Source organism: Asterias rubens, chromosome 18 (genome assembly GCF_902459465.1).
Source record: "Asterias rubens chromosome 18, eAstRub1.3, whole genome shotgun sequence".
Taxonomy (NCBI): domain Eukaryota; kingdom Metazoa; phylum Echinodermata; class Asteroidea; order Forcipulatida; family Asteriidae; genus Asterias; species Asterias rubens.
This window is the reverse complement of record NC_047079.1, coordinates 10,925,186-10,952,889: the sequence shown is the minus strand read 5'-3', so window position 1 is coordinate 10,952,889 and position 27,704 is coordinate 10,925,186. Positions and strand designations below refer to the sequence as shown.

Sequence of the window (27,704 nt, the reverse complement as noted above, 5' to 3'; positions counted from 1 at the left end):
AGTAAGCTTCACAGTGATACGTGTAAGGGGCCATTCAGTAAAGTCAATGTAGTAATATTTCAATTTTGTTTCGCAAATTGTTTTGACCCCCCCACCCACCCCAAATTTTATGATACACGTGTAGTGTTAGCACTGAAGGACAGAGTAATGCCTCAAATAAACCACATATGTTAGATCAACTGTCTCTTACATCAGTTAATTTCAATCTTGCCAGCTTATATAATTTGTCTACTTATGATTTGACTTTAATAAAAACTCAGTTTGAATTTTTAGATTTTAAATGTCTTTTTACCCGCCCACAAAAAAAAATTGTGAGAAAAAAAATCACAATTTTTAAACATTGACTTTTCTGAATGGCCCCTTAATGTACATTGTAACTCTGCTTTAAATTCTTCTTCCATTGCATCTTCATCCGGTTTGAGGGTTTAAAGGAATAAGCCTCACATAAGTACTTCAGTTTGACTCTCTGTATCTTGCTTTTGTTTCAGGTCAGTGAGGAGCTGATTCGAGTAGCAATCCTCTGGCATGAGTTGTGGCACGAGGGTCTAGAGGAATAAACCTCACATTTAGTACCTCAGTTTGACTGTTTAAATCTTGCTTTTGTTTCAGGTCAGTGAGGAGCTGATTCGAGTAGCAATCCTCTGGCATGAGTTGTGGCACGAGGGTCTTGAGGAAGCCTCACGACTCTACTTCGGGGAGAGGAACGTGAAGGGAATGTTTGGGGTTCTGGAACCTCTTCATGCTATGATGGAACGCGGACCTCAAACCATGAAGGAAACCTCATTCAATCAGGTATTTATTCTGCCTCAAACCACCTTCTCAAAAATTTTCGCAGGAGTTGAGATTTCAACTGATGCGAATTATTCATTGCCAATTTGTGCCATCAAAACTTGTACTGCATTGGCATTCGCAGAAAGTATGAACCAGGCTTTAGGGAATCCAAACCTTATCAGATCAATTTCTTTCATACAGGCGTATGGTCGTGATTTAATGGAAGCGCAGGAATGGTGCCGGAAGTACACACGCTCCCGCAATGTCAAAGACCTGACGCAAGCCTGGGACCTGTACTACCACGTGTTTAGACGCATATCAAAACAACTCCCTCAGGTAAGTCTCAGTCTAAATTAAGATGATCTTTCAAAGCTTTTGCGAAGTTACGTAAGAGATGGTGAACACCCATACACCATTCTGAAAGAATGCGGACGGCACAGTGGTACCATAGTGTGCTCATCTGGAGGTTGCTATACAAAAGCTTGCCCCGAGCCATTTGACATAGCAACTGTCTTCTATCGTCTGAGGAATTCAATTGTAAACAGTAACTTGTGACTAAGCAAAATATTGTCTGGCATTATTCAAATCTAACTGGCAAATGGCTTATCACATGATCTCAGAAATTATTGTCAAAAAAAATTGTTGGTTTACAAATTGATATAATCTTTGGAATTGTCAACAATTTATTTTCAATTTTTTTTCTTTTTCTTGTAGTTAACTCAGCTAGAGCTGCAGCTTGTATCTCCCAAACTCCTGATGTGTCGAGACCTTGAACTGGCCGTCCCAGGGACGTACAACCCAAATCGACCAATCGTACGCATCCAACGTGTTCAATCATCACTACAAGTTATCACCTCTAAACAGCGCCCTCGCAAGCTAAGTATCTTTGGTATGTTCATCTGCTTATCTCTATATTTACCTGATTCATATTTAAGATAATAATAAAAATAATAATATCAAAGTCTTATATGTATCTACCAAACAAGGTACTCAAGGCGCTGAGTATATACAAAGTTATTGTAGTGATGAATTCTGAGACCCAATTTAGTTGCACCTTATTATGGGTTTACAAGGTGTTATAAAGGACAAGTACTGGAAATTCAATCTGAAAGCTCGCCGATTTTAAAGTTCATACCAGAACAGATTCTCCAGAGAAATAAATCCATCTGAAGTGCTGTCAAAGTTGAGGAAACTACATTTCAAGACCCTCCCACTAAAAACCTGGGGCCACGTTCATGAAGCTGTTAAGCAGAAAATACTGCTAGACAAACTTCTTTGCTAAGCAAACATTTAGTGGGGCACCAGTTACAAACAATAATATCTTAATGCTGTTTTGGCTGGTAACCTATTTCTGTTAAGCAATACTTTTCTGTGCTTACATGGCTTAGCAATCTTTTGTGCTTGCAGAGGAATTTCCAATATTGAAAAAAAAACCACAGTGGTCACAAGGTCTGGAGCGGAGTTCAGCCCGAGTAGCATCAGCGATGAAATTGGGCCCTGATTGTCTAGCTTTTCCCCAGTTGGGGTTTCCCTACCACTTCTAAAACTTCTGTAACATCTACTTCTCAGAGTGCAGTTACTTTTGAGGGTTTCTTGGTTTAATTACTAGAAGTCTCCCGAACACCCTAATAATCTACTCCGCGGTAGTAGAATTAAGCAAGACAGTTCTCTAAGAACAAATTCTACCTGGCAAGTAGATACACATATGGTGTTACCGCAAACCAAATATATATTGATACCTCACCATGCAATGCCTCAAATCCTATATAGAACCTGGTCATTATCCAAAAAATGTGACTTTGATTTTTAATTTTTTTTTTTCGCTTTAGGGAGTGATGGAGCAGAATACATGTATCTATTGAAGGGACATGAAGATCTAAGACAGGACGAAAGAGTGATGCAATTGTTTGGTTTGGTCAACACCCTCCTCGCTAACAACCCAGATACATTCAGAAGGCATCTCAAGTAAGTTAGGAGAAAAGTCTTAAAACCTAACCCCAAATACAGAAACTAACCTTGAGTCACCAGGCCTCGAGATAACCCATGGGACCAACAGTATGTAGACTTTTGGACAGTTCTTTTTCACAGTTCTCACCAGTGGTGAGGGTGCTCAGACCTACGCATGCAATAATGAGCATGCGCGCTCCCGCTCAAAGCCACAAAAAAGGACCGTTATGTCTGTTGCCGCCAGCATCTCAAAAGTCTCCCATTGCCCATTGCCATGACGCCCTGTGCCCTCTGCAAAGTTCCAATACAAACTTACATTTTCCTCATAGAAGTGCCCCTTATTACTTCAAGAGCGAGAGTTAACTCATCAACATGCCCTGCAGTTCGAGCATAAAATTGATATCGTTATCTTGCACACCATTTTTTGTCCCACAGGGGTTGCTGTTAAAAGGCCTTATTCACACCTCTACCCCCCTCCCCATTTGACCCCCCCCCACAAAAAAAAAACAAAAATGCATATACAGACAAAGAACAAGCAACCCACATTTTAGAACATGCCCCCTGTGTATTAATTTTGTTTTTTTACCCATACACTTATGTGTGCCCCCTGTGGGCAAACTTTTCATGTTGTAATCTCAAATTCAACTTCCCACCGAGGTAGGCACTCATTCTTTGAAGGGGTTAACATAACCTACCCCCACCCTTCACCCCCCAACCCTCGTTCCCCAATACCAAACAGCGAGGGCTGTTCTGACAAACCAGGCAAATATAACTTGATACTTCCCTTAACATCAATCCAAAAGGAAATCAGAGTTCCTTTTCCACTTATTGCTGAAACTCTCGTAATAGGAAGTCGAAATTGTGATCTCTTAGATTAGACTGTTTTGCAGTGGGTCGCCAAAGCTGGGGTTGATTACAATAATACCTTGCCCAATCCTAAACTTGATTTCAAAAAGAGATAAGATTTAGATCTAGATGTGGTTCCATCACATGATGATTTGTGTTGTGACATCACATTTTACTTACATAGGAGTGAAGATTGATTTAAGACTGATTTGTGGTCTAACTGTAAGAATAGAACATGGCAAAAATTCTGAGCGAAGTTGAAGTCTGTGTCTGCCTTTGTCAGCTTTGAAAACAGAGTATCAATACCAGATACCAATTTTGTAAAGCTGTTCAGCAGAAATTGCTGTTTAGCAAATTTCTTGGTTCTTTTACATGCAGTACCAATCCTAAGAACAGTGCAATAATTGTAAAATGTCTTGCTCAAGGACACAAATGTCATGGTCGGGACTCAAACCCACACTCTGCTGATTATAAACACCAGAGCTTGTGTCCGATGCTCTTAACCGATCATCCACGACACACGGTTACCCTGCAAGTTCCTTGGCTTCTTTGTAAACTTCCAACCAAACGAGGACTCTTGTTAAAACGATCAGTGAACTTTAGGTTAAAAATAAAACAAATCGATTTTTGGGATCATCAACCTTGTACTTTGCCTTTGAAGTACATTGTTCAAGGCGGTGACTCAGGCAAGTAAGGTGCTGGAAAATTTAGTAAAACAAGATTGCGTCAGTCCTTGTAGATTTCATATTTAGGAGGGAGCAAATCCCAGTGTCCCTAGGTCCTTACACCCTACACTATAACCCCTATCATCTAACCCACTTTCTCTCCAATGTATTCCTTGACAAAACAAACAAGGCATTGACTTCATCTCCAGAGGCAGATGGCCGACTATTTTAAGACTTTGTTTTTCAATATACCTTCCTGTACCTATCACCAAAGCGGTTTGAGATTTTGCCGCCAGCAAACTTCCCAGAGGGACTTCAGGTATCAGGTAGTTTTGCCATATATCCTGAGTTCTGGCCAGCTCTTGTTGACCCTTTTTCGGATATGGAATCTTGAAGTTATTTTGGCAATAACAAGTTTCTTGGTGTTTAATTTGTGACTCAATTTCTTGTAGCCATTTATGAACGTTCAGAAAACTTCTTCAGGCCAGCGACAGCAGGTTTTTCTAAAATTGGTATCAACTCAAGTTCCTGAACAAAACCATGGAATTAATTAAGAGCCCATCAAGAACACTATTTAAGATTGATTTTTATTTTTGTCCAGATATCTTGACAAAATAAGTGATATTGATCAGGCCTTTCTATTCTGAATACGCTTTATATCACCAACTTGCAGATGGTTTATATTATTTTTTCAATCATGGCGTGTTGTGGCCGAGTGGCAAAGCACTCAAACTCTGCTGGTGTCTCTGATCAGCAGAGTGTGGGTTCGAGTCCTGCTTGTGGTACTTGTGTCCTTTAGAAAAGTACTTGACTTTAAATACTTCGTTTTTCGGATGGGACATTAAGGGGTAGGATCGGTAATGGCCGTAAAAGAAACCAGAACACTTATCGAGGAAGAGTAAGGGTTAACCCGGTGTTTCTGGTTCATTGCAAGCACCCTTGTTAACAGGTTTCCTTTGGATTTTTCAATTGAGGTGCCCTTTGCAAAATTAAACTGGCCCTCTCAAAGACGAAATTCAAAGCCTGATTTTAGACTGGTAATCTTGTTATCTGGTACTCCCTTTAACCACTTTCCTGTACCTATCAAAGAAATAGAGTATAATTTGTAGTCGTAACTTATGTCAGGTGTATGTACGCCAGCATTTACTGGCATTGGTTGTGAACTTCCTCCTACCTACATGTGACTCTACCAACTATCAGGGTAATTGATTGAGATTTTCCGTTCTGAGAACCCCTTTCAAAACTATCAATTGCTGAGTATTTAAAGAGGCTTTAACTTTTAACCACAGTGAAATTTGCTGTTGTTGTTGTTGTTGTTGTTGTGTCTCTATTTTCCGATCATTTGCGAAATTCATTTTAAAGTGGACTTCCTTCCAGCCCAAGTCTTGAAATCATCATCAAATTTTGTTGTAATTTTAAAACTGGCGATTGTCAGTGAAATTCACAGAAATTTGTTGTTGTGTCTCCTTAAAGGCACTGGACACCTTTGGTTATTGTCAAAGACCAGTATTCTCACTTGGTGTATCCCAACAAAATGTATGCATCGAATAACAAACCTGTGAAAACTTGAACTCAGTTGGTTATCAAAGTTGCAAGAGAATAATTAAAGAAAAACACCCTTGTTGCAGAAAGGTTTGTGCTTGTAGATACATAATAAAAGACTTCAGCTGAAGTCTTTTATTATTCGAGTGTGAAATTACCTCTTCTCAAAAACTATGTTACTTGAGAGGGAGCCGTTTCTCACAAAGTTTTATACTATCCAACTCATTTAATACCAAGTAAGGTTTTACGCTAACAATTATTTTGAGTAGTTACCAATAGTGTCCAGTGGCCAGTGCCTTTAAGTTAACCAGTGACTTTGATTTATTTTTAGTTGGACATGGGTTGAGGTTTGCCCGGACTGGGAAACCTGTTGACTTTTAATTCCAGATCTTAGGGTGTTTGACGGGAAACTATTTGTCAAGGGAGTAATTGGACATAGCACTGTCCATGGTGGATTGCTGTGCAATCTGTTACGTTTTAATCATTTGAGTCTAGACGTAAACCTGTTTAATTCTTACCGCGCAATACTGTACGGTGTCCTAAAATTACCATCCACATTTCTATGTTTCGAGCTGACTTATTGTTTTAATAGATGTTAAATTTGCATCGGAGATAAAGAATATTAATTGGGGTAACCCTTACACTGTTGTGTGTAAACACTGTGTACTCCAGACTTCTGTTGAAAATAAATCACTGGAATATTACTCGGGTGGGTTTCGAACCCACAACCTTTGCCAATCTAGAGCAGATCTTAGGGTGTTTGACGGGAAACTATTTGTCAAGGGAGTAATTGGACATAGCACTGTCCATGGTGGATTGCTGTGCAATCTGTTACGTTTTAATCATTTGAGTCTAGACGTAAACCTGTTTAATTCTTACCACGCAATACTGTACGGTGTCCTAAAATTACCATCCACATGGATCGGGTGGGTTTCGAACCCACAACCTTTGCCAATCTAGAGCAGATCTTAGGGTGTTTGACGGGAAACTATTTGTCAAGGGAGTAATTGGACATAGCACTGTCCATGGTGGATTGCTGTGCAATCTGTTACGTTTTAATCATTTGAGTCTAGACGTAAACCTGTTTAATTCTTACCACGCAATACTGTACGGTGTCCTAAAATTACCATCCACATGGATCGGGTGGGTTTCGAACCCACAACCTTTGCCAATCTAGAGCAGATCTTAGGGTGTTTGACGGGAAACTATTTGTCAAGGGAGTAATTGGACATAGCACTGTCCATGGTGGATTGCTGTGCAATCTGTTACGTTTTAATCATTTGAGTCTAGACGTAAACCTGTTTAATTCTTACCACGCAATACTGTACGGTGTCCTAAAATTACCATCCACATGGATCGGGTGGGTTTCGAACCCACAACCTTTGCCAATCTAGAGCAGATCTTAGGGTGTTTGACGGGAAACTATTTGTCAAGGGAGTAATTGGACATAGCACTGTCCATGGTGGATTGCTGTGCAATCTGTTACGTTTTAATCATTTGAGTCTAGACGTAAACCTGTTTAATTCTTACCACGCAATACTGTACGGTGTCCTAAAATTACCATCCACATGGATCGGGTGGGTTTCGAACCCACAACCTTTGCCAATCTAGAGCAGATCTTAGGGTGTTTGACGGGAAACTATTTGTCAAGGGAGTAATTGGACATAGCACTGTCCATGGTGGATTGCTGTGCAATCTGTTACGTTTTAATCATTTGAGTCTAGACGTAAACCTGTTTAATTCTTACCACGCAATACTGTACGGTGTCCTAAAATTACCATCCACATGGATCGGGTGGGTTTCGAACCCACAACCTTTGCCAATCTAGAGCAGATCTTAGGGTGTTTGACGGGAAACTATTTGTCAAGGGAGTAATTGGACATAGCACTGTGCATGGTGGATTGCTGTGCAATCTGTTACGTTTTAATCATTTGAGTCTAGACGTAAACCTGTTTAATTCTTACCACGCAAGACTGTACGGTGTCCTAAAATTACCATCCACATTTCTATGTTTCGAGCTGACTTATTGTTTTAATAGATGTTAAATTTGCATCGGGGATAAAGAATATTAATTGGGGTAACCCTTACACTGTTGTGTGTAAACACTGTGTACTCCAGACTTCTGTTGAAAATAAATCACTGGAATATTACTCGGGTGGGTTTCGAACCCACAACCTTTGCCAATCTAGAGCAGATCTTAGGGTGTTTGACGGGAAACTATTTGTCAAGGGAGTAATTGGACATAGCACTGTCCATGGTGGATTGCTGTGCAATCTGTTACGTTTTAATCATTTGAGTCTAGACGTAAACCTGTTTAATTCTTACCACGCAATACTGTACGGTGTCCTAAAATTACCATCCACATGGATCGGGTGGGTTTCGAACCCACAACCTTTGCCAATCTAGAGCAGATATCTTACAAAGTAGACCACCAAGATTGCCCGGTAGCTAGACACAGTTCGACTCCTTTATTTTAGCAGTAGGTACTGCAACAATTTAGTAGATGTAAATTTGCAACGAGGATAAAGAATATAATTTGTTTTTACCCGTACTCCGATGTGTGTAAACACTGTATGCTTGGGGATCGGGGTTCTGTGAAAAAAAAAAAATCACAGTCGTCTGTTTGTGTTTTGACCTACTTTGTGGACAAACCAAAATTCAGTCAACCAGCCCGTCTAGTGTGCGCAGTTTATCACCATGATTTATGCTGTTTCCAAAAATAGTTGTTTTAAAGTCGGAGAAAATGTAAACAGGAAAGTGTTTTCGGTCAGGTTTGAAACTCTCGTAGAATAAGAGATTTGAAAGTAACTGTTTTGTCTTGAGTTTATTAGAGCTGTTGAGGTTTATAAATGGTCCCAAGCATAAACATGTGTGGTTTGTCAATGAAGATTATGGGTTCCAGTTAAAGAGGGGCTCTAAGGTCTAACAGGGTTTTTTCAAAGCTGCAAAAATATTCCGGAGAAGAGATCCAAAAATAGGAAATATGTCCTTTAAAGATTTCCACTGGTTCAACGCTTCTTACAGGAAATATTTTTGATCCAAAAACTTCCTGAATTTATCAGATAATTCAATGATTGTTCAAGTTATAAGAAATGCATGACAGCATGTTTGCTGGTCCATCTACCATCCTATCTCCCCCCCCCCCCCCCCCCATTCCATTTAAAGTATTTGAGCTGATGGGGCAATTGCCCTGCAGTTACTTTCTTTGCCCCACCCCCAATTTCTACCGAAAGTTTTTCCCTTATGGTCGGAGTTGAATTCAACTCCAAACCAACGCAACAACATACCACAACTATATTTAATAGCAAATGAACACTCTTTATCCAATTTTTTTACATCAAAAATGCTATATAATAATTTTAGTTTTAACCTTATATGTTATGTACATCAATGTTTGATAGCACATTGATTGGGGAGGTAGTGCTTTCTGCTCTACCGGCCAGGTTTCGAATTGATGATACCCAAGCCTACATTCGTGTGCACTGTGAAAGGGGTAACCCTGTTTCAGCCCTAGGAGTAGGTGGCAACGGCCTCTGGAAAAAAATAATTGTAGCCCACACCTTGAAGTGGCCTTCAGGCCTTGTGTGTCAGGCGACTTGCATAAAAAAAATAAAAATTAAAAAATTTTTTTTTAAAAATGTATACTCAATACTTTCTGGAGTCCTGTAAACAAAATCACACACATATAATACTTGGATGAGACTCGAACCCACGACCCTTTGCAATTCTAGAGCAGTGTCTTACCAACTAATAATAATAATAAAAATAACCCATTTTTATATAGCCCTTTTCACACTGAAGGGAGTCCCAAAGCTCTTCACATTATTACCCCTGGTCACTGGGCTTTAAATCACTCCTTAAACCATCTCAGCTCCCTGGTGGGGAGTATGCAGCCTGTGCAACATTAATATGCGCTACTCGGCTAAATCAATCACAAGAACCATCTCTGCCCTCACAGGTACCCATTTACCCCTGGGTGGAGAGAAGCAATTATAGTAAAGTATCTTGCTTAAGGACACAAGTGTCACGACCGGGATTCGAACTCGCACTCTGCTGCACAGAAGCACCAGAGCTTGAGTTCGGTGCTCTTAACCGCTCGGCCACGACACCCCAACTACCAACTTTATGGAAATAAAACAAACAAACAAAGACTACCAAGATTGCCTGATAGCTATAGGCAAGTTCAAATCCTTTGTTTCAGCAAAAGAAAATTGCCTAGCCCCTTCAAGAGAGAAGTTCCAGACCTGCTGTTTTTTTTATTTTTATGGAAAAAGCACATAACCACTATGATTTGTTTTTGTTTTCATTTAGCATCCAACGTTACTCCATCATCCCACTGTCGACAAACTCTGGTTTAATTGGCTGGCTGCGTCACTGTGACACTCTTCATACCCTCATCAGAGATTATCGAGATAAGAAAAAGAAGATCTTGCTCAACATCGAGCACAGAATCATGCTTAGGGTAGGTTGGAATAAACCAGGGGTGGATTTCACAACGAATTAAGCCACTGGTCTTCTTCTCGGGTTGGGACGAGTTACTCGTCCCATGGAGGTTGTCCTAACTTAGGACTAGCCTTAAGTTTTTAATAACTCCCAGTTAGGACTATCTTTGTAAAATCAAACCCAGGGCCTAGTTTAAAATCACATGGAAATAGAATCTGTTTTCTTTCAAACATAAGAGAATATGCTTACGAACAATAAAACAATTTTTTTAGTAATTGTTTGTCATGATTTATATGTTTAAAAAATATATAAAGTTGTTTGGGGGGCTGACTCCGCCTACCCCTTTTGTGACGTCAATCGAGGCAGACTTTGCCTGCAATGCGTATATTAAACACACGTGCAAAGTACATGTACGTCCAAGTCGTGAGTTGGTACATTTCAAAAAGTGTTTTTCTGCATTCAGCAGCAATACACCTGGTCGGCATTGCCGGAAAAAAACAATTTTTTGGGGTTTTTTTTTAACGTACAAACTCACGACTTGGTCCGTACATGTACTTTGCAATTGTGTTTACTCTACGCATTACAGGCAAAGTCTGCCTCGATTGACGTCACGAACAGCGCCCTCTCGGGTCGGGTCTACTCTCAAATTTGTAAATAACATAAGAACTGATTTTTTAAAACCTTAGTTAACTGTTTATTCACATTCCACTCATCAAAACACATATATTAGTGACAAAAGCTTTATTTTGAAAAAATACCACTTCCAGGTGACTTTAAGGGCAATGCTTACTACAGAGTTCTGCGCTTACAGCCAGCACCAAAACTAGGGTAAAAAGTTAGGGGGGACAAAGGGGTGCACCATGTTTTGTATGAGGCGTTTCTGGCCAATTAACAGTAGTTTCCGTTTTTCTATTTAACAAGCTTTTTGTTCAGCATTCTTGTTATGTAATTAAAGGCAGTGGACACTTTTGGTAATTGTCAAAGACTAGCCTTCACAGTTGGTGTTTCTCAACATATGCATAAAAATAACTAACCTGTGAAAATTTGAGCTAAATCGGTCATCAAAGTTGCGAGATAATAATGAAAGAAAAAAAAACACCCTTGTCACACGAAGTTGTGTACGTTTAGATGGTCGATTTTCGAGACCTTAAGTCCTAAATCAAATTCGTAGAAAATTACTTCTTTCTCGAAAACTATGGCACTTTAGAGGGAGCCGTTTCTCACAATGTTTTATACTATCAACCTCTCCCTATTACTTGTCACCAAGAAAAGTTTTATGCTAAAACTTATTTTGAGTAATTACCAATAGTGTCCACTGCCTTTAACTATTGTTTATGTAAGATAATCTGAATAGGATGTGAAACTTTGTATGGTGTCGGGGAGTATAACTAGGTAAGGTTTGTGGCAGCACCATGTGTAAATCTCTTTTGGGTAGTGTTGGTTATGAGAAGAACCAGTGGTTAACAATTCAACATCATCTGAAGTGAGTTTCAAAACAAATACGACTCACAGACTTTTAATGAGGATAGTTGTTTATTTTCTGACACTAGATGGCGCCAGACTATGAGCATCTGACCTTAATGCAGAAGGTAGAGGTATTTGAGCATGCTTTGGAACACACTCAAGGAGATGACTTGGCTAAGCTGCTTTGGCTCAAGAGTCCAAGCTCAGAGGTAAGTGTCTATGAGTAGGGTTTACTAGTATAACAGTATGAGCTTAGCCCAGCTGCCTCTCCAATAAACGGGCCTGAGTGCAAGGACACCAAAGCATTATCTCCTTGGTAAAGGGAACCCTATAATTATGGAAATTATACATTTCTACTGCAGCATTTCAAGGACACCAATGCAATAACCACGGGGCATGGAAACAATTGCAGTTGTTGCCTCCGTGAATAAAGTACCTGAATAAAGATGCTGATTTAGTTGTTGACTCTGTTGATTTTCCCTCCAGGTATGGTTTGAGAGGCGAACCAACTACACACGATCTCTGGCAGTCATGTCAATGGTGGGCTACATTCTAGGACTTGGAGATCGGTAGGTCACAAATTATTTTGTCCACTTATTTTATGCCAGCTCTGCAAGCTGGCTAAGTGATGGATTGGTGTTTGGGTGTTTGTTGTTAAACAAACGGGTAGCTCAATGGAAGAGCAAGTGGTATAAGTACCAAGTTAAACCTTTGGTGCACAGATTACTTTAAAACAAATAAAAAATTAACTTCAACTTGTTTTTTTTCTCAAAATCTTTCAATAGCACCCCTTGTTAAACATCACATCAAGCGAAAGCTCAACATTAATTTTGGTTTTTACCCATACACCGATGTGTGTTAGCTCTGTATACTCAGTACTTTCCCGAGTCCTGTGAAAAAATATCACAGGCATGTTACTCAGGTGGGATTCGAACCCACGACCCTTGCAATTCTAGAGCAGTGTCTTACCAACTAGACTACCGAGGTTGCCCGGTAGCCAGAGGCAGTTTGAATCCTATGTTTTGGTAGCGGTTACCGCAACGATATAAGAGATGTTAAATTTCCATCGGGGATAAAGAATATTAATTTTGGTTTTTACCCATACACCGATGTGTGTTAGCACTGTATACTCAGTACTTACCCGAGTCCTGTGAAAACAAAAAAAAGAAAGCTCAAAACCGCTCTAAACGACCGAATGAGGCTGATATACATGAATATGGGTGTTGTACAAGAACTTTTCAAGTTATGACCGTTTATCAAAGTTCAATTTGACGTGTTTTTGGTGGTCGCTAGCTAGCGACCGCCTTGTGCACCAAAGGGTTAAGCAGCATTGACTGTGGATGGGAGACTATTACTTGTATTGTTATGGTAAGTGGCTTGTCTGAGAAAGTTTCTGATGGAATTTTTTTCATTTTATTTTTTTCAGACATCCGTCAAATCTGATGTTGGATCGTATGTCAGGAAAGATCATCCACATTGACTTTGGGGATTGTTTTGAGGTGAGACGTTATTCTTGAATATTAGAATACAAAATGCATGTGGACAAGGTCTGAAACTGAAACTCGTGTCCCTGCAAGGATTTATTGGCCGTTTGTGATGGAGTCACATGAAATATTCTGAATATCACAATTGCAAAAAGATCAGGCGATGTATTTTAAAACTTGTTGATGTGTTTTGATAGGTTGCCATGACGAGGGAGAAGTTTCCAGAGAAGATTCCGTTCCGTCTCACCAGGATGCTCATAAATGCCATGGAGGTCAGTAGACTTGTGTCAGTCCTCGGCTAAATCCCTAAAGTCCACATCCGGAGTTCTCATGGTAAACTTGAACCAGTGTAATTTGCCTCAGACTGGGTGAAGTCTCTTTGGCTTGGACCAAATGGAGCGTATCTGGGATTTCTTTTGTTTCACGAAACCATCAGACTGCCATCAGAAAATTGTGTAACCTTGGGCTAGGTGAACTTGTGTAAATGTCCTGGGGTGGATTTCACAAAGGTAGTCCTAACTTAGGACTAGTCCTAGGCAATGCTAAGAGATAGGACTGGTCCTAAGTTAGGACCAGTAACCCATCCTAACTTAGGACTGGTCCTATCTCTTAGCATTGCCTAGGACTAGTCCTAAGTTAGGACTACCTTTGTGAAATCCACCCCAGGTCTATGTGGCGTGTTCTGGTGAACAAATTTGAAAAACTCACCGATTATGGAATCTTTTTCCCTATGATGTTAAATGTAAAAATTCAATTCAATTCAATTCAATTTAATTCAATTGTTTATTGTCACACATCTAAATACATATACAGTGAAATTCACTTCGGCTTGCGAGTCTAAAAATATTAAAAATTACAAAAAATACAGAAAACCCTTAAACCGCATAGGCATACAATAACAAGCAAATAAACGGTATGCGCACATTATGCAGAGAGACAATAACAGTTACAAAATTGCAAATCCCCAAAAACAAATTAAAAAGAATTAATCATTAAAAAGTAACCTTATTGCACTGGGATAAAAACTATTGCGAGTACGGTTGGAGTCGGCTCTGATCGCTCTATATCGCTTACCTGATCTCATTAATTCAAACAAACTATTTGCAGGGTGAAAATGTAACTAAATATCTCCTTGATTGTTATACAAAGTCTCCCTGATTGCCAGATGCAATTGCTGGCATCTCTGCAAACACTGTATTCTTAAAAAAAGGTAACAATTTATACAGTCCATATTGAGTGACTTGAATTTTACTTTTTCTCTTAAAAAGGTTACTGGCATTGATGGGAACTACAGGATCACATGTGCTAGTCTCATGCAGGTGCTGAGAGAGCATAAAGATAGTATAATGGCTGTACTGGAGGCATTCGTCTATGATCCACTGCTGAATTGGAGACTAATGGATAGTAAGTAACTTTGTCCAATTACATGTACATGTATTACCAACAGGTCAAATGTTTTTAAGAATTTTTTACTTCTATTGTTATAATTTAGGTTGTCCATTACTTGCTTAGCTTTTGACTAGTGCCTTTTGTTCAGTGCCCTTGAGCTTGTTAACATGATAAAGGGCACTGTATACACTTGGTATTATTACGAATAAAGTGTTTGGGAGTTGGTAAATAACTTGAAATACTCCTGAGTTAACCATTTCTTGTACTTTTTTTACAGCTGCTCCTAAAGCCAAGCGTTCCAAGGCACGATCAGATTCCTTCTCATCAAGTCAGAATAATGCAGGTGAGTGTCGGTATTAATGGCCTCGGTGCCCCTGAGCAATGCCATCTTGCCCCTGGGTCTGGGCATTGCCCCTGGGTCTGGGCATTGCCCCTGACCCCTTGGCATTGACTCCTTGGTTCTTGGCATTGCACCCCCACCCCCAGGGTATTGCTTCCATGCCCCCCTGGACATTGCCTCCTTGGTCCTGAGCCTTGCCCCCTGGACATTGCATCCTTGCCCTTTGGGTATTGCCTCCTTGCCCCCTGGGCATTGCCTTCATCAATTCAGACACAACCAAGAGTTACCTAGCAAGCCTGCTGCCATCTAGTGTCCCTAAATGTTCCCATTGGTAGTCGTACAAACTTTCTGCCAAGAAGGCTACCTGGTGTTATTTTGATATTTTCACCGATTATTAAGTAATCAGATGAATGTTTTCTGCATCCTTTTCATGCTTTCATGTTCAACAAACATTGTGTTTTTTACTAGATGCCCACTTTTTCATATTTCACTTCAGAGCTGTTGCATAACATCCATCGCTCTGCATCCATTGTTCTGATTGATTCAACAAATAAATAAAAAGAATAGTTTGTCAAAATCAATGACTAGAAGCAGCTGAAACTTGGTTACCGTTTTTAGCAGGATTTTTACATGAGAAAATACCAATTAGCTTTTGAAAACTGCTAACTAACCAAAAGGACCTGTGGTATAAAAGCAAACAAATAGTTAATGACCTGACGCTTCAACCCTAGCAGAGTCTTTCTCAAAGGCTAAAAGCATATCAAGTTTTTCTGGGACTTCAAGGCATGAGTCCAAAGCTGTGATTGGTCAGCACATTCATAGGATTGGCCAATCAGAACCCTACTTTCCTTTGTTCTCTTTTTAGTCATTCATTATTGCACAAGCTTGCTTTTCCCGATTCATGCATTTTAGATCTCCTTGACGATGTGAATATAGACACGCCCAAACAGAAGAAGGCGGGTGAGGCCGGGTCGTTGCAATCATCTGGTAAGGTCAAAGTTTAAGCAGAACATTTTTTCTTCATCAGATATTTTCACCTCATGACACCGGGAACATTAATTTCACTGCTGAGTGCAATAGCTTACTTTTCATGAATTGAGACATGCTCCCTGGAAAGTGAGATTTACGCCCTCATTTTTGTTACCGGACACAAGCTCTGGTGTTTCTGATCAGCTGGGTGTGGGTTCAAGTGTCCTTGAGCCGGATCTCTCTCATGTAGGTATTTGCCTGTGGTCTCCTCGCGTTTTACCCTGCTTGAATCACTGGTTGCTCCCATCACAGCCCATCTCTCCAGTGCTGCTGCTTTTAGTTCGGTGGTATCACAACCTGACCAATCATGGATAATAATAATAATAATAATATTAATAATAAAGACTTGTAATTTGCACATATCCACCCTGCTGGGTGTTCAAGGCGCAGATGGATGTTGTCCAGCCAGCGCATCTTTGGTCGGCCCACCGAACGATGGCATCCGTCTGGCATCCCATCTTCATCGGCTGCTGCCATACTGCCTTCGGCGGACCACATGGCCCAACGAGACACTTTACCATAATTGTTTTAATCTATAGGTCCTGTGTACTAGGACTGGATTACCAGAAATATATAATAATAATATAATTAATACAATGTATACATTATACTTTCTCAACTAGACATTGAGGGCGCTGTTCAACCGGAGGCTCTTAACAAGAAAGCCATCAGTATTATCAACAGAGTTCGAGACAAACTCACAGGTACGTAGTGTTTGTTTTTTGTCTTTCTCTTCCATTTTTGTCTTTTAGCAAAATATTCACGCCCCCCCCCCCCCGCTCCCCAACAAGTTGTTCCTGGTTTTACCACTAGCCTTTGTAGTTGACATTTCAAAGTTGTTTACAGTGGTTTTATGCTAACCGTAAATGGTTTCTTGCTTATTTTGTTTTGATTCCCCCAGGTTGTGACTTCGCTCAGAAGGATTCTGTGGACGTCGCTAAGCAAGTTGAGCTGCTGATACAGCAGGCTACATCCCATGAAAACCTCTGCCAGTGCTACATTGGATGGTATGTATACATTGTAGCTCCATAGGTCAGAGGTCATTGTAGGCTCCACTCAAGGCTGAAACCTAGATTGTTGTTATTTTAGTCTGTGTATGGGATGTTTGCAAGTGCTGACTGGGGACTGGTTATCATACACAACATGACGCCAGTCTGACCATTCAGCCTCACTTGGATAGGATTAAAGGCACTGGACACCTTTGGTAATTGTCAAAGACCGGTATTCTCACGTGGTGTATCTCAATATATGCATCAAATTACAAATCTGTGCAAATTTGGGCTCAAGTGGTCTTCGCAGTTGCAAGAAAATAATCCCCCCCAAAACACCCTTATTGCGCGAATTTGTGTGCTTTCAGATGCCTCAGAGAGGCTTCAGGCCTGAAGTCTTTCTCAGATTCAAATGTTCCATTGAGAAATTACCTCTTTCCTAAACAAAACTACGATACTTCAGGGGGAGCCGTTTTTCACAATGCTTTATACATTCAACAGCTCTCTATTGCTCGTTACCAAGTATGTTTTATGGTAATATATTTTGAATAATTACCATAAGTGCCTTTAATTAAATGTATTCCAATACACCTTATTCTGATTGCCATTATTGTTTCGGTGACATTTTTTCTTGTCTTTCTTTCTGCAGGTGCCCGTTCTGGTAAAGTGAGCTGCAGTCACACATGCATCCAGCTCAATAAAGATGGCCTTCAACTGGTGAAGATCTACCATAGAGTTATATATAAGAACTAGAAGGCGCACTGGTGATGCTTCTTGCACAAACGCGACGGGACCGCAAGGAGACCCGCGCGCCATTCTGCATGCACCTTGAATATAAAGTACACGTTGGAGTTTGTGTTTATTGAACGCTACGCGATATGCTGTTTTGTCAACTTAAAAAATGGCCGCACAAACACACGCTGTGCGATGCCTGTTTTGTCAACTTACAAAATGGCCGCCTGCGCGCATTCCAGGTCGCGTATAACTCTATGAGATCTACCCACAGAGTTTAAGATCATCCTACAATCTATTTATACTTGCAAGTAAATGTGCCAAATACTTCAAAGGGAAAATACAGAATCTAGGGGGGGGTTTTGGGTTTGGGTGGTTTAAGTTCTGAAGAGCAAATTAAAGCATAGTTCTCAATACCACTCCAGACAGAGTGATCTGTCTATCTAGATAATCTCTGAATTTAGAACAAATTAAATTCTACGTAACATTGTGGCACACAAAACCATGGCACACATATTGTAGGCGCAAAGTTAGTTTAACTTTTTATCTCCCACCAATGTTTACACAATCAAACTAGTAAACAGCAACAATCGCCCAGACATGCCAGAAGTACAAAATGGTCTTTAATGGTTACTTGGCGTTTTCCTTAAAATATTTTAAGGAAGTAAATTTAGATATGTTTACTCTAAGAAGATGTGTCTCTTAAGAAAATTTGGGGCGTTTGTTCGGGGGGTTTTTCCCGGTTTTTTTCTTTGGCATTGTCAAAAGAAGACATCTTTGCGTTTGTGTAATTCTTGTACTCATGTAATGTGTGGAGTAATGTTACTTTCGTTTTACAATAATGTTGCAAACATGTATGAATAATCATGTGGAGATTTGCATAAATTACCATAAATTATGTATATAATATTGATTGTGTACGGCTTTATATATGTTACTTCAAATGTCAAAAAAAAATTGGTTTGTCTCGCTAACTTCAGCCATTGCAACAGAAACAGATGTCAGATGTAGTCTATATTTCTTTTAAAAATAACAAAAAGATTTTATCTGTTGATAAGCAATTTACTTCTGTGCTGAGCAATTGTATGATAAAGGGGCTGTGTCATTATTAAAGACAGTGGACACTATTGGTAATTGTCAAAGACCAGTCTTTTCACTTGGTTTATCTAAACATATGCATACATGTACATGTACAATAACAAACCTGTGAAAATTTGAGCTCAATCGGTCGTCGAAGTTGCGAGATAATAATGAAAGAAAAAAACACCCTTGTCACACAAAGTTGTGTGCTTTTAGATGGTTGATTTCGACACCTCAAAGGCTAAATCTGAGGTCTCGTAATCAAATTCGTGGAAAATTACTTCTTTCTCGAAAACTACATTACTTCAGAGGGAGCCATTTCTCACACTGTTTTATACTATCAACCTCTCCCCATTAATTGTAATCAAGAAAGGATTTATGCTAATAATTATTTTGAGTAATTACCAATAGTGTCCACTGCCTTTAAAGCAGGCCTGTAGCTATAAGTATGAACTCTCAGCCAGTTACTGTACGGGCACGCATCCCTTCATATCTATGGAGAGCATGCATGCAGTAACTGGAATGGATTTAATTATTACAGACACAGACTGGCTTTGATCAAGATGACACAGCCCATTTAACTTATTGCCTATTGAGAAGCCAGCCTAATTTATGTATAAGTAAGCGGAATATATTTCAGTTTAAAAGGTCTTGGTACTTTTTGTTGAACACAAAACACAATGTCCACAGAATTACATCAAACTCACACAGTGTGAAGATAATGATGGTAAAAGCTTTCCTTAAAATATTAGTTGCTGAGGTGCTGTAGTTTTTGAGAAATGAGTATAAAACAAAATTGGTACTAAATCATGCGATTCTTTACCAATACATATCAAAACGGTGGCGTTGAAGGGACTTTGCAAATCGCAAATACAATTTTGCGCACATAATTTGCGAGGTTTTCTATTATCTTGTGCAGGTATTGCATAATGCTGTTACATAATGAGGGCAAATGTAGGCAACATCACAAATGCGCATATTATATTTATGACTTGCGATGTCTCTTCAGGGCCACCACAGCTTAAGGACTTTCTTTTTATTGAATTTGTTATATTATTTTGATGCGCGCTAAAGATTTTTGGATACTACCAGACAAACTAAGAAATGTCAATGTTGTCGTCAGAGAGTAGTTCACAAAATGATTGAAAATAACTTAACAGTGAAATAATGGAAGTAAAGACCCATGAAAGAATAATGTTTTTATCACATTAAATAATCTACAAGAACAATTATTGTTCAATATAAAAGTCTTGTTTACATCGTGTTTGATTAAGTTTTTCTCTCCATATTATTTTAAGAGACAGACCGTCCGTATGTAAGCCTGAAAGGGGCATTGCGAAGTGTTAATGAAATTTGTCTGTTATTCTATTCCAAGGGCTAGACTCCTTCGACTTTAAATCTGTTTTAAAATATTGGGGCGGATCAAGAATGGCAGAAAATTGGGGTGCATTTGGGATTGATACCGATTTGAAGTAAAAGGGGTAAAATGTTGGGGTGGGTCCTGAATAGCAGAAAAGTGTGATGCATTTGGGATGATATTTGCGATTATACAGATTTGAAGTAAAAGGGGTAAAATGTTGGGGTGGGTCCTGAATAGCAAAAAAGTGGGGTGCATTTAGGGTTGATTTATTTTAATTAAAAGGGGTAAAATGTTGGAGCGGGTCTAGAAAAAAAAAAGTGGGCTGCATTTTGGAATTGATACAGATTAGAAGTTAAAGGGGTGGGTCCTGAATGGCATAAAATTGGGATGCATTTGCAACTGATTTATTATTTGAATTCAAAGGGGTAAAATGTTGGAGGCGGTTCTAGAATAGCAGAAAAGTGGGGTGCATTTGAGATTGACTTGTATTTGAAGTGAAAGAGGTAAGATATGGGGCAGGTCCTGAATGTCAGACAAGTGGGGTGCATTTGGATTGAAACAGATTTGAAGTAATTCAAAGGGGTAAAACGTTTGAGGCAGGTCCTGAATGGCAGAACAGTGGGGTGCGTTTGGGATTGGCGCAGATAGTAAAAGGGGTAAAATGTTGGAGGCGGGTCCTGAATGGCAGAAAGATGGGTAAATAAAGGAATTGTTTTATATTATTTGAAGTAAAAGGGGTACAAATGTGTGGGCGGGTCCTGGATAGCAAAAAAAGTGGGGTTCATTTTGGATTGTTTTTGTTATTTGTCATTAATTTTTTTTGTTCTTTTTTTTGGGGGGGGGGGGCTTTCATAGCTATAGAAAGCACTAAATAAAAACGTTTTAAACTTATAATTGTATAATGGCAATAGGTAAGGTGTCTCTGCATCTGCGGTTTTCGTCTTTGCAGAAAGCAACCCTCATCTCTGTTTCTCACAACCACCCTTTCAGGAAGACGTTTGTGTTTATAATGTACGAAGGTTTTCTGCAAACTATTAACTGATAGATTGGAATGCTGGAAATAAATGTTTATTGAAAATTAAACGAGAAAGCGTAATAAATGTCTCGTCATGAAGGCGAATTGATAAATGTTGGTGTTCATTTTTTCTTTTTTTGTCTGATCAGTATAAAGGCCATGAAGAAATCACTCCTAAAAGTTATATGCTTCCCTCTTTATTTATTTCACTCTTACAGCCCCCCCCCCCCATTCACTACCACAAGTATCAGTCACAAACCACAACAAACAAACCTTGTCGAAAAGCCGATGTTGTGGAATATCTTCCGGTAAAAGTTAAAACTAAGCACGTGGGTTTGTTTATTAAGTGCGCCCTCCATAGTCCAATCTGAGGCAGTTTCTAAACAATGGAGGGAGGTTTGACATCTGACAGGATGGGACGTCTATCTAACCACTTCTTTTTGCTGTTTTGTCTCCTCCAAGACCACCAAAATGCTCCATCTTTCGTTCACCAATGGTGGGTAAGTTAGTACATATTGTGAGGGTAAATTTTAGGGGTATACTAGTGTTACAAGTTGCCAATTTTCCGGGTTTTGTGTTACTGTTGCGTTTGTCGGCTATCCGTATACGTACGTACACAGTCGTAGTTTGTGTTTATTTACGTGTAGTGTAATGCCATGTGTCTTGCACCGTTATACGACATGACGCTAGCCTAGACAGGGCAAATTTCATAGAGCTGCTGAACGGCAGATTTCATGCTTACTGTGCGGTTTCTAGTTCAAAGCCCTGCTAACTGTATTTAAGCATGCAAAAGGTATGAAAACCTTCCGGTGCTTACTAATTTCTGTAATGAAGTTAATATAAATAAGTATGAAAATGATCGACGTAACATAAATATCAGTACACACAAGAATTGCCGCCCACTTTTCTTGCCAACCTTTGAAATATGCTTATTAATGCATCAGCACATTTTTCTGCTACAGTTAGCATGAGAATGTGCTCGTTGTTAAGCGGCACTATATGATAGAAATTGGGCAGTGGTTGAATTTGAACCTCTCCATTGCACTTGCAGTACATGGGGACTGGCCAGACGTCTCTTTAGGAGTCAAGAATAAGGCAACTAGGTCTAGGCATTGCCCAATCAATAAGAAAATTCATTCACATTTAATGTTCAGTCATTATTTCCTTCGGGATGTTCCACTTTTTGGAAATTCTAGACCCGCCCCACAAATTGTTACCCCTTTTACTTAAAATCGGAATAAATCCAATATGAACCCCATTTCTATGACATTCTAGACCCATCCCCAACATTTCCCCATATACCCACTTTTCTTTAAATCTGTATCAATCCTAAATGCACCCCACTTTTCTGCTATTCTAGACCCGCCCCCAACATTTTACCCCTTTTATTTTAAATCTGTATCAATCCCAAATGCATCCCTTTTTTCTGCCATTCAAGACCCAGCCCAACATTTTACCTTTTTTACTTAAATTAAATCAATCCCATATGCACCCCACTTTTCTGCCATTCTAGACCAACCCCCAACATTTTACCCCTTTTATTTCAAATCTGCATCAATCTTAAATGCACCCCACTGTCTGCTATTCAAAGCTCAATCCCAAACGTAACCCACTTTTCTGCTATTCTAGACCCGCCCCCAACATTTCCCTGCCCCCAACATTTTACTCCTTTTATTTCAAATCTGTATCAATCCCAAATGCATCCCACTTTTCTGCCATTCTACACCAACCCCCAACACTTTACAGACTTTTCTTTAAATCTGTATCAATCCTAAATGCACCCCACTTTTCTGCCATTCTAGACCAACCCCCAAAATTTCCCTGCCACCCCCCCCCCAACATTTTACCTTTTTTATTTCAAATCGGCATAAATCTTAAATCTTAAATGCACCCCACTTGTCTGCTATTCCAGATCCGCCCCAAAAATTTTACCAATTTTTTTCAAATCTCAATCCCAAACATACCCCACTTTTCTGCTATTCTAGACCCACCCCCAACATTTTACCCACTTTTCAAATATTAACCAATTCCCAAATGAACCCCACTTCTATGACATTCTAGACCCGCCCCCACAATTTTATCAATTTTCCTTCAAATCTGTATCAATCCCAAACGCACCCCCCCTTTTCTTCTATTCTAGACCCAACCCCAACATTTTACCCACTTTACTTCAAATCTGTATCAATCCTAAACGGACCCCATTTTTCTGCTAATCTAGACCCGCCCCCAATATTTTAAAAAGACTTCTAGCTAGAAGTCTTTTATTATTTTAGTGAGAAATTACCTCTTTCTCAAAATCTATGCTACTTCTTCAGAGGGAGCCGTTTCTCACAATGTTTTACACTATCACCAGCTCTCCAATGCTCGTTACCAAGTCAGTTTTTAAGTTAATATTTGTTTTTAGTACTTACCAAACGTGTACCTTCTGCCATTCAGGACCCGCCCTCAACATGTTACCCTTTTACTTCAACTATAAATCAATCCCAATTGCATCCCCTTTCCTGCCTTTCTAGACCCACCCACAAGTGTGTACCCCTTTACTTCAAATCAGTATCTTATGCACCCCACTTTTCTGCCATTCAGGACCTGCCCCCACTGTTTTACCCCGTATACTTCAAAATATACATCAATACCAAATGCATCCCTCATTGCTGCCATTCAGGACCAGCCCCTAATTACCTTTTCTTCACCTCAAATCTCTTTCAAAAATAGACCCACTTGTCTCCCTTTTTGGGACTTGCTCCCAACCAACAATGTGTCTCCAAACATCACCCCCACTGTTGCTGTTCTTAACCCCCTCCCCCAACCCCCCTTTCTTCATACTTTATACCACTAATTATGTGCATCTAAGGATTTGCCTCATGATTTCATCAATGGGGGAAAGGGGAAGAGATTGGGAGTGGGCAAAGTTTCTATGGGGGGGGGGACCACCCAGATTCCTCTCCTCTCGGTTATTGACCTTTTAAACATGTGATTTGTTTTCGTTCTTGATTAAAATGTAAGTCATGCAATGAATTTATTCTTTTATTTATTCTTTTATTTATTCTTTTAATTTCTGTTTATAGAACACTCAAGGTGATGACGAGCCTCGATATGAAAGATGCGTCAGCTCGCCTGAAGAAAGCCTGAAGAGAGCCCCGGCATCATCATGAATTCAAATACATCATCTCCTCACTGCATGCCCCCAAGCTACTTCAGTTCAACTCGGCTAGTTATTCAATACTTGGATATTAAGGTACAATGATGTACATTGTTCAACTATAAATACTGCCAATTTGGACCCATCCAAGAATATTTGTTGACCCGTTGTGCTTCAAATCTGCATCAATGCCATTAGGAACAACATCCACTTGCACAATCACGGCCATATCTTGTTGGGCCCCCCTGCCCCCTTTCAATGTTGGTTCTGATTGATGGTCTTCTGCGTTACAGTCTTCTACGTTACAAGCAACATTGAGCAGGGGAACGGGGGACGGGGGAGAGAATGATTATTGTCAGTGGGAAGTGTACAGGAATGGTTTTTGTAACGTTATAGGAACGGGTGGCCCAAGCATGTTGGCTGGGATTGTAGGCCGTCCCCAATACTATATTGCCCCTTGTACTTCTATCAATGACAGATTTGCACACAACTTGTCTGTTAATCTAGACCCATCTCCAATACTATTACCCTTTCGACTTCAATATGTATCAACGCCTTAGATGCACGAAACTTGTCTGCTGTTCTTGACCTGTGCCCAATATGATTACCCCTTGGGATGTATCCACCATCAATCATCAGCCCCTTCTACAAACTGAATTACATATGCATACAATATGCAACTGTTTTCCTCTTGACATATATTTTAAACATTAATTTTGTCCTTTGAATGTTTTGTTTATAGAACACTCAAGATGATGACGAGCCTTGGTATGAAAGATGCGCCAGCTTGACTGATGACAGCCCGTGAGATGCTGCCTCATCATGATCTCAAATACGTCATCTTCTCAGCGTCTCAAGCTAATTCAGTTCAACTTTGTGATTCATTCAATACTAAGATGTTAAGGTACGTCTCACGCAGTGAGTTTTATTTATTGTAAAAAGATCTGTTTACATAGACTCTTATAAACCACTCAGACATAAGTTGTTTACTGTTTACAACTAAAACAAAGTTGTTATTTATTTGGAAAGCTATGAATTTAATTCAAAGCAAAAGTGTACTTCGTGAACAGATCTTTACCACGTACAGCCCTATGTGGCTGTTTTTGCTATGGAGTGAAAACTTTGCTGAATATAGTTGTGTACATTTTGTAACTCCTTTGAATCATCTGGCCTGATACTTTGCAGAGACAAGTAACGCAGCAATTGCCTCTATGCACACGGCCTTGGTCATTGCCTTGGTGCCCATTGAAGGTTCTTGTACTAATTCAAATTTCCCTCACAATCTTGCGTTGTACTGAGAATTGCTGCCTTGCCCTTACAAGAATGAAGCATCAGGCCTGAAGAATGGGTAGTGAAATGCAGAAATCAAAGGGCTACTATGTACAACTACAGTTTTTACTGAATACCAAAGCAGTGTAGTGTACAATCATGCAATCTTGTTGTGCGTATATGCTAACATGTACAGTTTTAAAACATAACTTTACACAGATGTCAGAGTTTGAAACATGTTTTAAATACTTAGTTTGATATTTATATGTGGTAAATTTGATGTATTTGTATCACACGTGAAGATATTCATCTCCAAAACATTGTACGAACAGAGTAGGGCTCTTAGTTTTAACGGAATCCTAATGTATGGAAACTTAGAGTGAACATCTGCATTTCAATAAAGTTTTACGCTTATTACTGAAAGTACTGTACAGTATCTTTCCACCATTTTATCTTGAAAGCCAGATACCGCAAATCCGCGAGAACCCAAAAATAAATAGTTATCATATTTTTGTATGATTTTTTGATGTGTTTAACTTGGAAACTTGGCAATGCAGATGGTCCTTCTAAGCTTCCATACAATTTTTGTCACATCTTTTGAAGTCTGGCTCCTAGTCTCTCAGTGCTAATACAACACCTATTCTTAATTTAGGTGCCAGACTAATTTCTTGTTTGATTTCTCCTATACATGTATATAGGTATACACTTAGGTGATAAGTTATCAAGGTTATGTGTGTAAATGCCCCTTTTAAACAGCTTTTAATATATGCCAGCTTCGGAATTCACAGAAAGCTGAGCAGACATACTTTGAAATACTTAAAATAAGAAGTTTGAAGGTTCCCAGAAGTCACGAACGTGTGTTTACCTCCATGTTTCTGTGCAATTAAATTGTAAAGAGTTCTATAGCACTTATATTACAACTTTCGCTAAGTGCCGTTTGAGAGTAGTTTTAAGCAATTATTTATTAAAAAGAGACTTTTCTGTAAGTTTGTTTGTCACCAGAATGCGTATTGCATGTAGAATGTTAATAGGACACTATTCCGCACTGGTTAGGGGTGTAATGAAGGTTTTGACTCTCAATTTTTGTAATTTTCAGTGATTTTTATGGGTTTTTTCCCAAAAAAATTTTGATTTCAAAAAAAATTAACGAGCATGCGTTTCAGGCGATTTTAAGAAAATGAATTACCAAAAAAAAAAAATTAGTGGTGATTTTTGTAAGTTTTTACAATTTTGGATTTCTTTTAATGGAAAATGAAAAAAATTAACGAGCGTGCGTTTCAGGCGATTTTAAGAAAACCATTCACCGTTAATTTTGACTTTTTTTTTTTTTTTTTAATTAAAATTAAATAAAATTTAATTAAAAAAAAAATCTCGCCTCCACTTTCCTTCCTTCCCGGTCCACCTCTCCTCCCTCTCTCTCTCTCCGGGTCCACGCCTCCCCCTGGTGTGTCTCCGCCATGTTGCCTCCTCGTCGTGGTAGTCCGGGGTCCGTGGGCGTTCCTCTGGTGTCTCCATGTTGGTGGTGTCCTGGCCGGGGCTCGAACCCGCACAGATGTCTCCAGTGTAGTCCTTCGAAGCCGTCTCCCTATCCGCTAGGCTATGGCGTCTTCCGGGTTGGAGAAAAAAAATTTGAGGTGATAAACATTAGAACGAAGTCTTGATGTGCACATGTACACGCGTATATACACAGTAGCGACCAGTCTCTGGATCAGTCGTCGAGAGAGCGCCCTCTTGTGGCAATATTAATTAATATGTAATTAATAGTGCCGCAAATAATTAATATTGCCACAAGAGGGCGCTCTCTCGAGAGTATTATCTTGAATCAAGACTACCAATCAATAGCCTACTCGGCCATAAGGAAACATAAACTTGTTTGTCGGTTTTGTTTTAATATAAAATTTAATACGTTTGTCGCTTTTTTAAATAAAATGTGAATGAGCTAAGATTGCCTAATGTGCACATGTTTGTTTCGTTTTATGAAGTCAAATAAATCTTTTTAAACAAATAAATACAAATTTGACCAAAAATAAGTCAATCAGAGACAAAAATGATTCAGATTCTTCATAGTTTTATTATTCATAAATTTTAATATTGATTCATTGTGAATTTAACCAAGAGTATCATATAATAAACTTTTACCAGTAAAATATTGACAAGTCACTTGTTTGCTTATTACTTAATTTTAAAATTCTGATGTGGA

General features: G+C 39.3%; 1 protein-coding gene and 1 long non-coding RNA gene across 2 annotated transcripts; both read left to right on the top strand.

Annotated features, from left to right (window-relative positions):
* Positions 1-493: 493 nt before the first annotated feature.
* Positions 494-18,821, top strand: LOC117302687 (serine/threonine-protein kinase mTOR-like). Its single transcript, XM_033786679.1, has 16 exons — positions 494-518; positions 640-792; positions 973-1,107; positions 1,486-1,660; positions 2,601-2,736; positions 10,083-10,233; positions 11,765-11,887; positions 12,165-12,247; positions 13,105-13,177; positions 13,360-13,434; positions 14,431-14,566; positions 14,829-14,894; positions 15,804-15,878; positions 16,544-16,624; positions 16,822-16,927; positions 17,559-18,821. Exons 2-16 carry the CDS (start codon positions 715-717, stop codon positions 17,572-17,574), a joined length of 1,509 nt encoding a protein of 502 aa, XP_033642570.1. The 5' UTR covers positions 494-518; positions 640-714; the 3' UTR covers positions 17,575-18,821.
* A 2,673-nt stretch (positions 18,822-21,494) lies between these two features.
* On the top strand, positions 21,495-26,640 carry LOC117302124. Its single transcript, XR_004520386.1, has 3 exons — positions 21,495-21,596; positions 24,162-24,331; positions 24,978-26,640. It is a non-coding gene; the product is annotated as an uncharacterized LOC117302124 (long non-coding RNA).
* Positions 26,641-27,704: the final 1,064 nt, after the last annotated feature.

Coding starts and splice junctions, on each gene's coding strand:
- LOC117302687 (XM_033786679.1), top strand. CDS start 715: ATGTTTGGGGTTCTGGAACCTCTTCATGCTATGATGGAACGCGGACCT. Junction 2,737..10,082: donor ACATTCAGAAGGCATCTCAA/GTAAGTTAGGAG, acceptor GTTTTCATTTAG/CATCCAACGTTACTCCATCA. Junction 12,248..13,104: donor ATTCTAGGACTTGGAGATCG/GTAGGTCACAAA, acceptor TATTTTTTTCAG/ACATCCGTCAAATCTGATGT.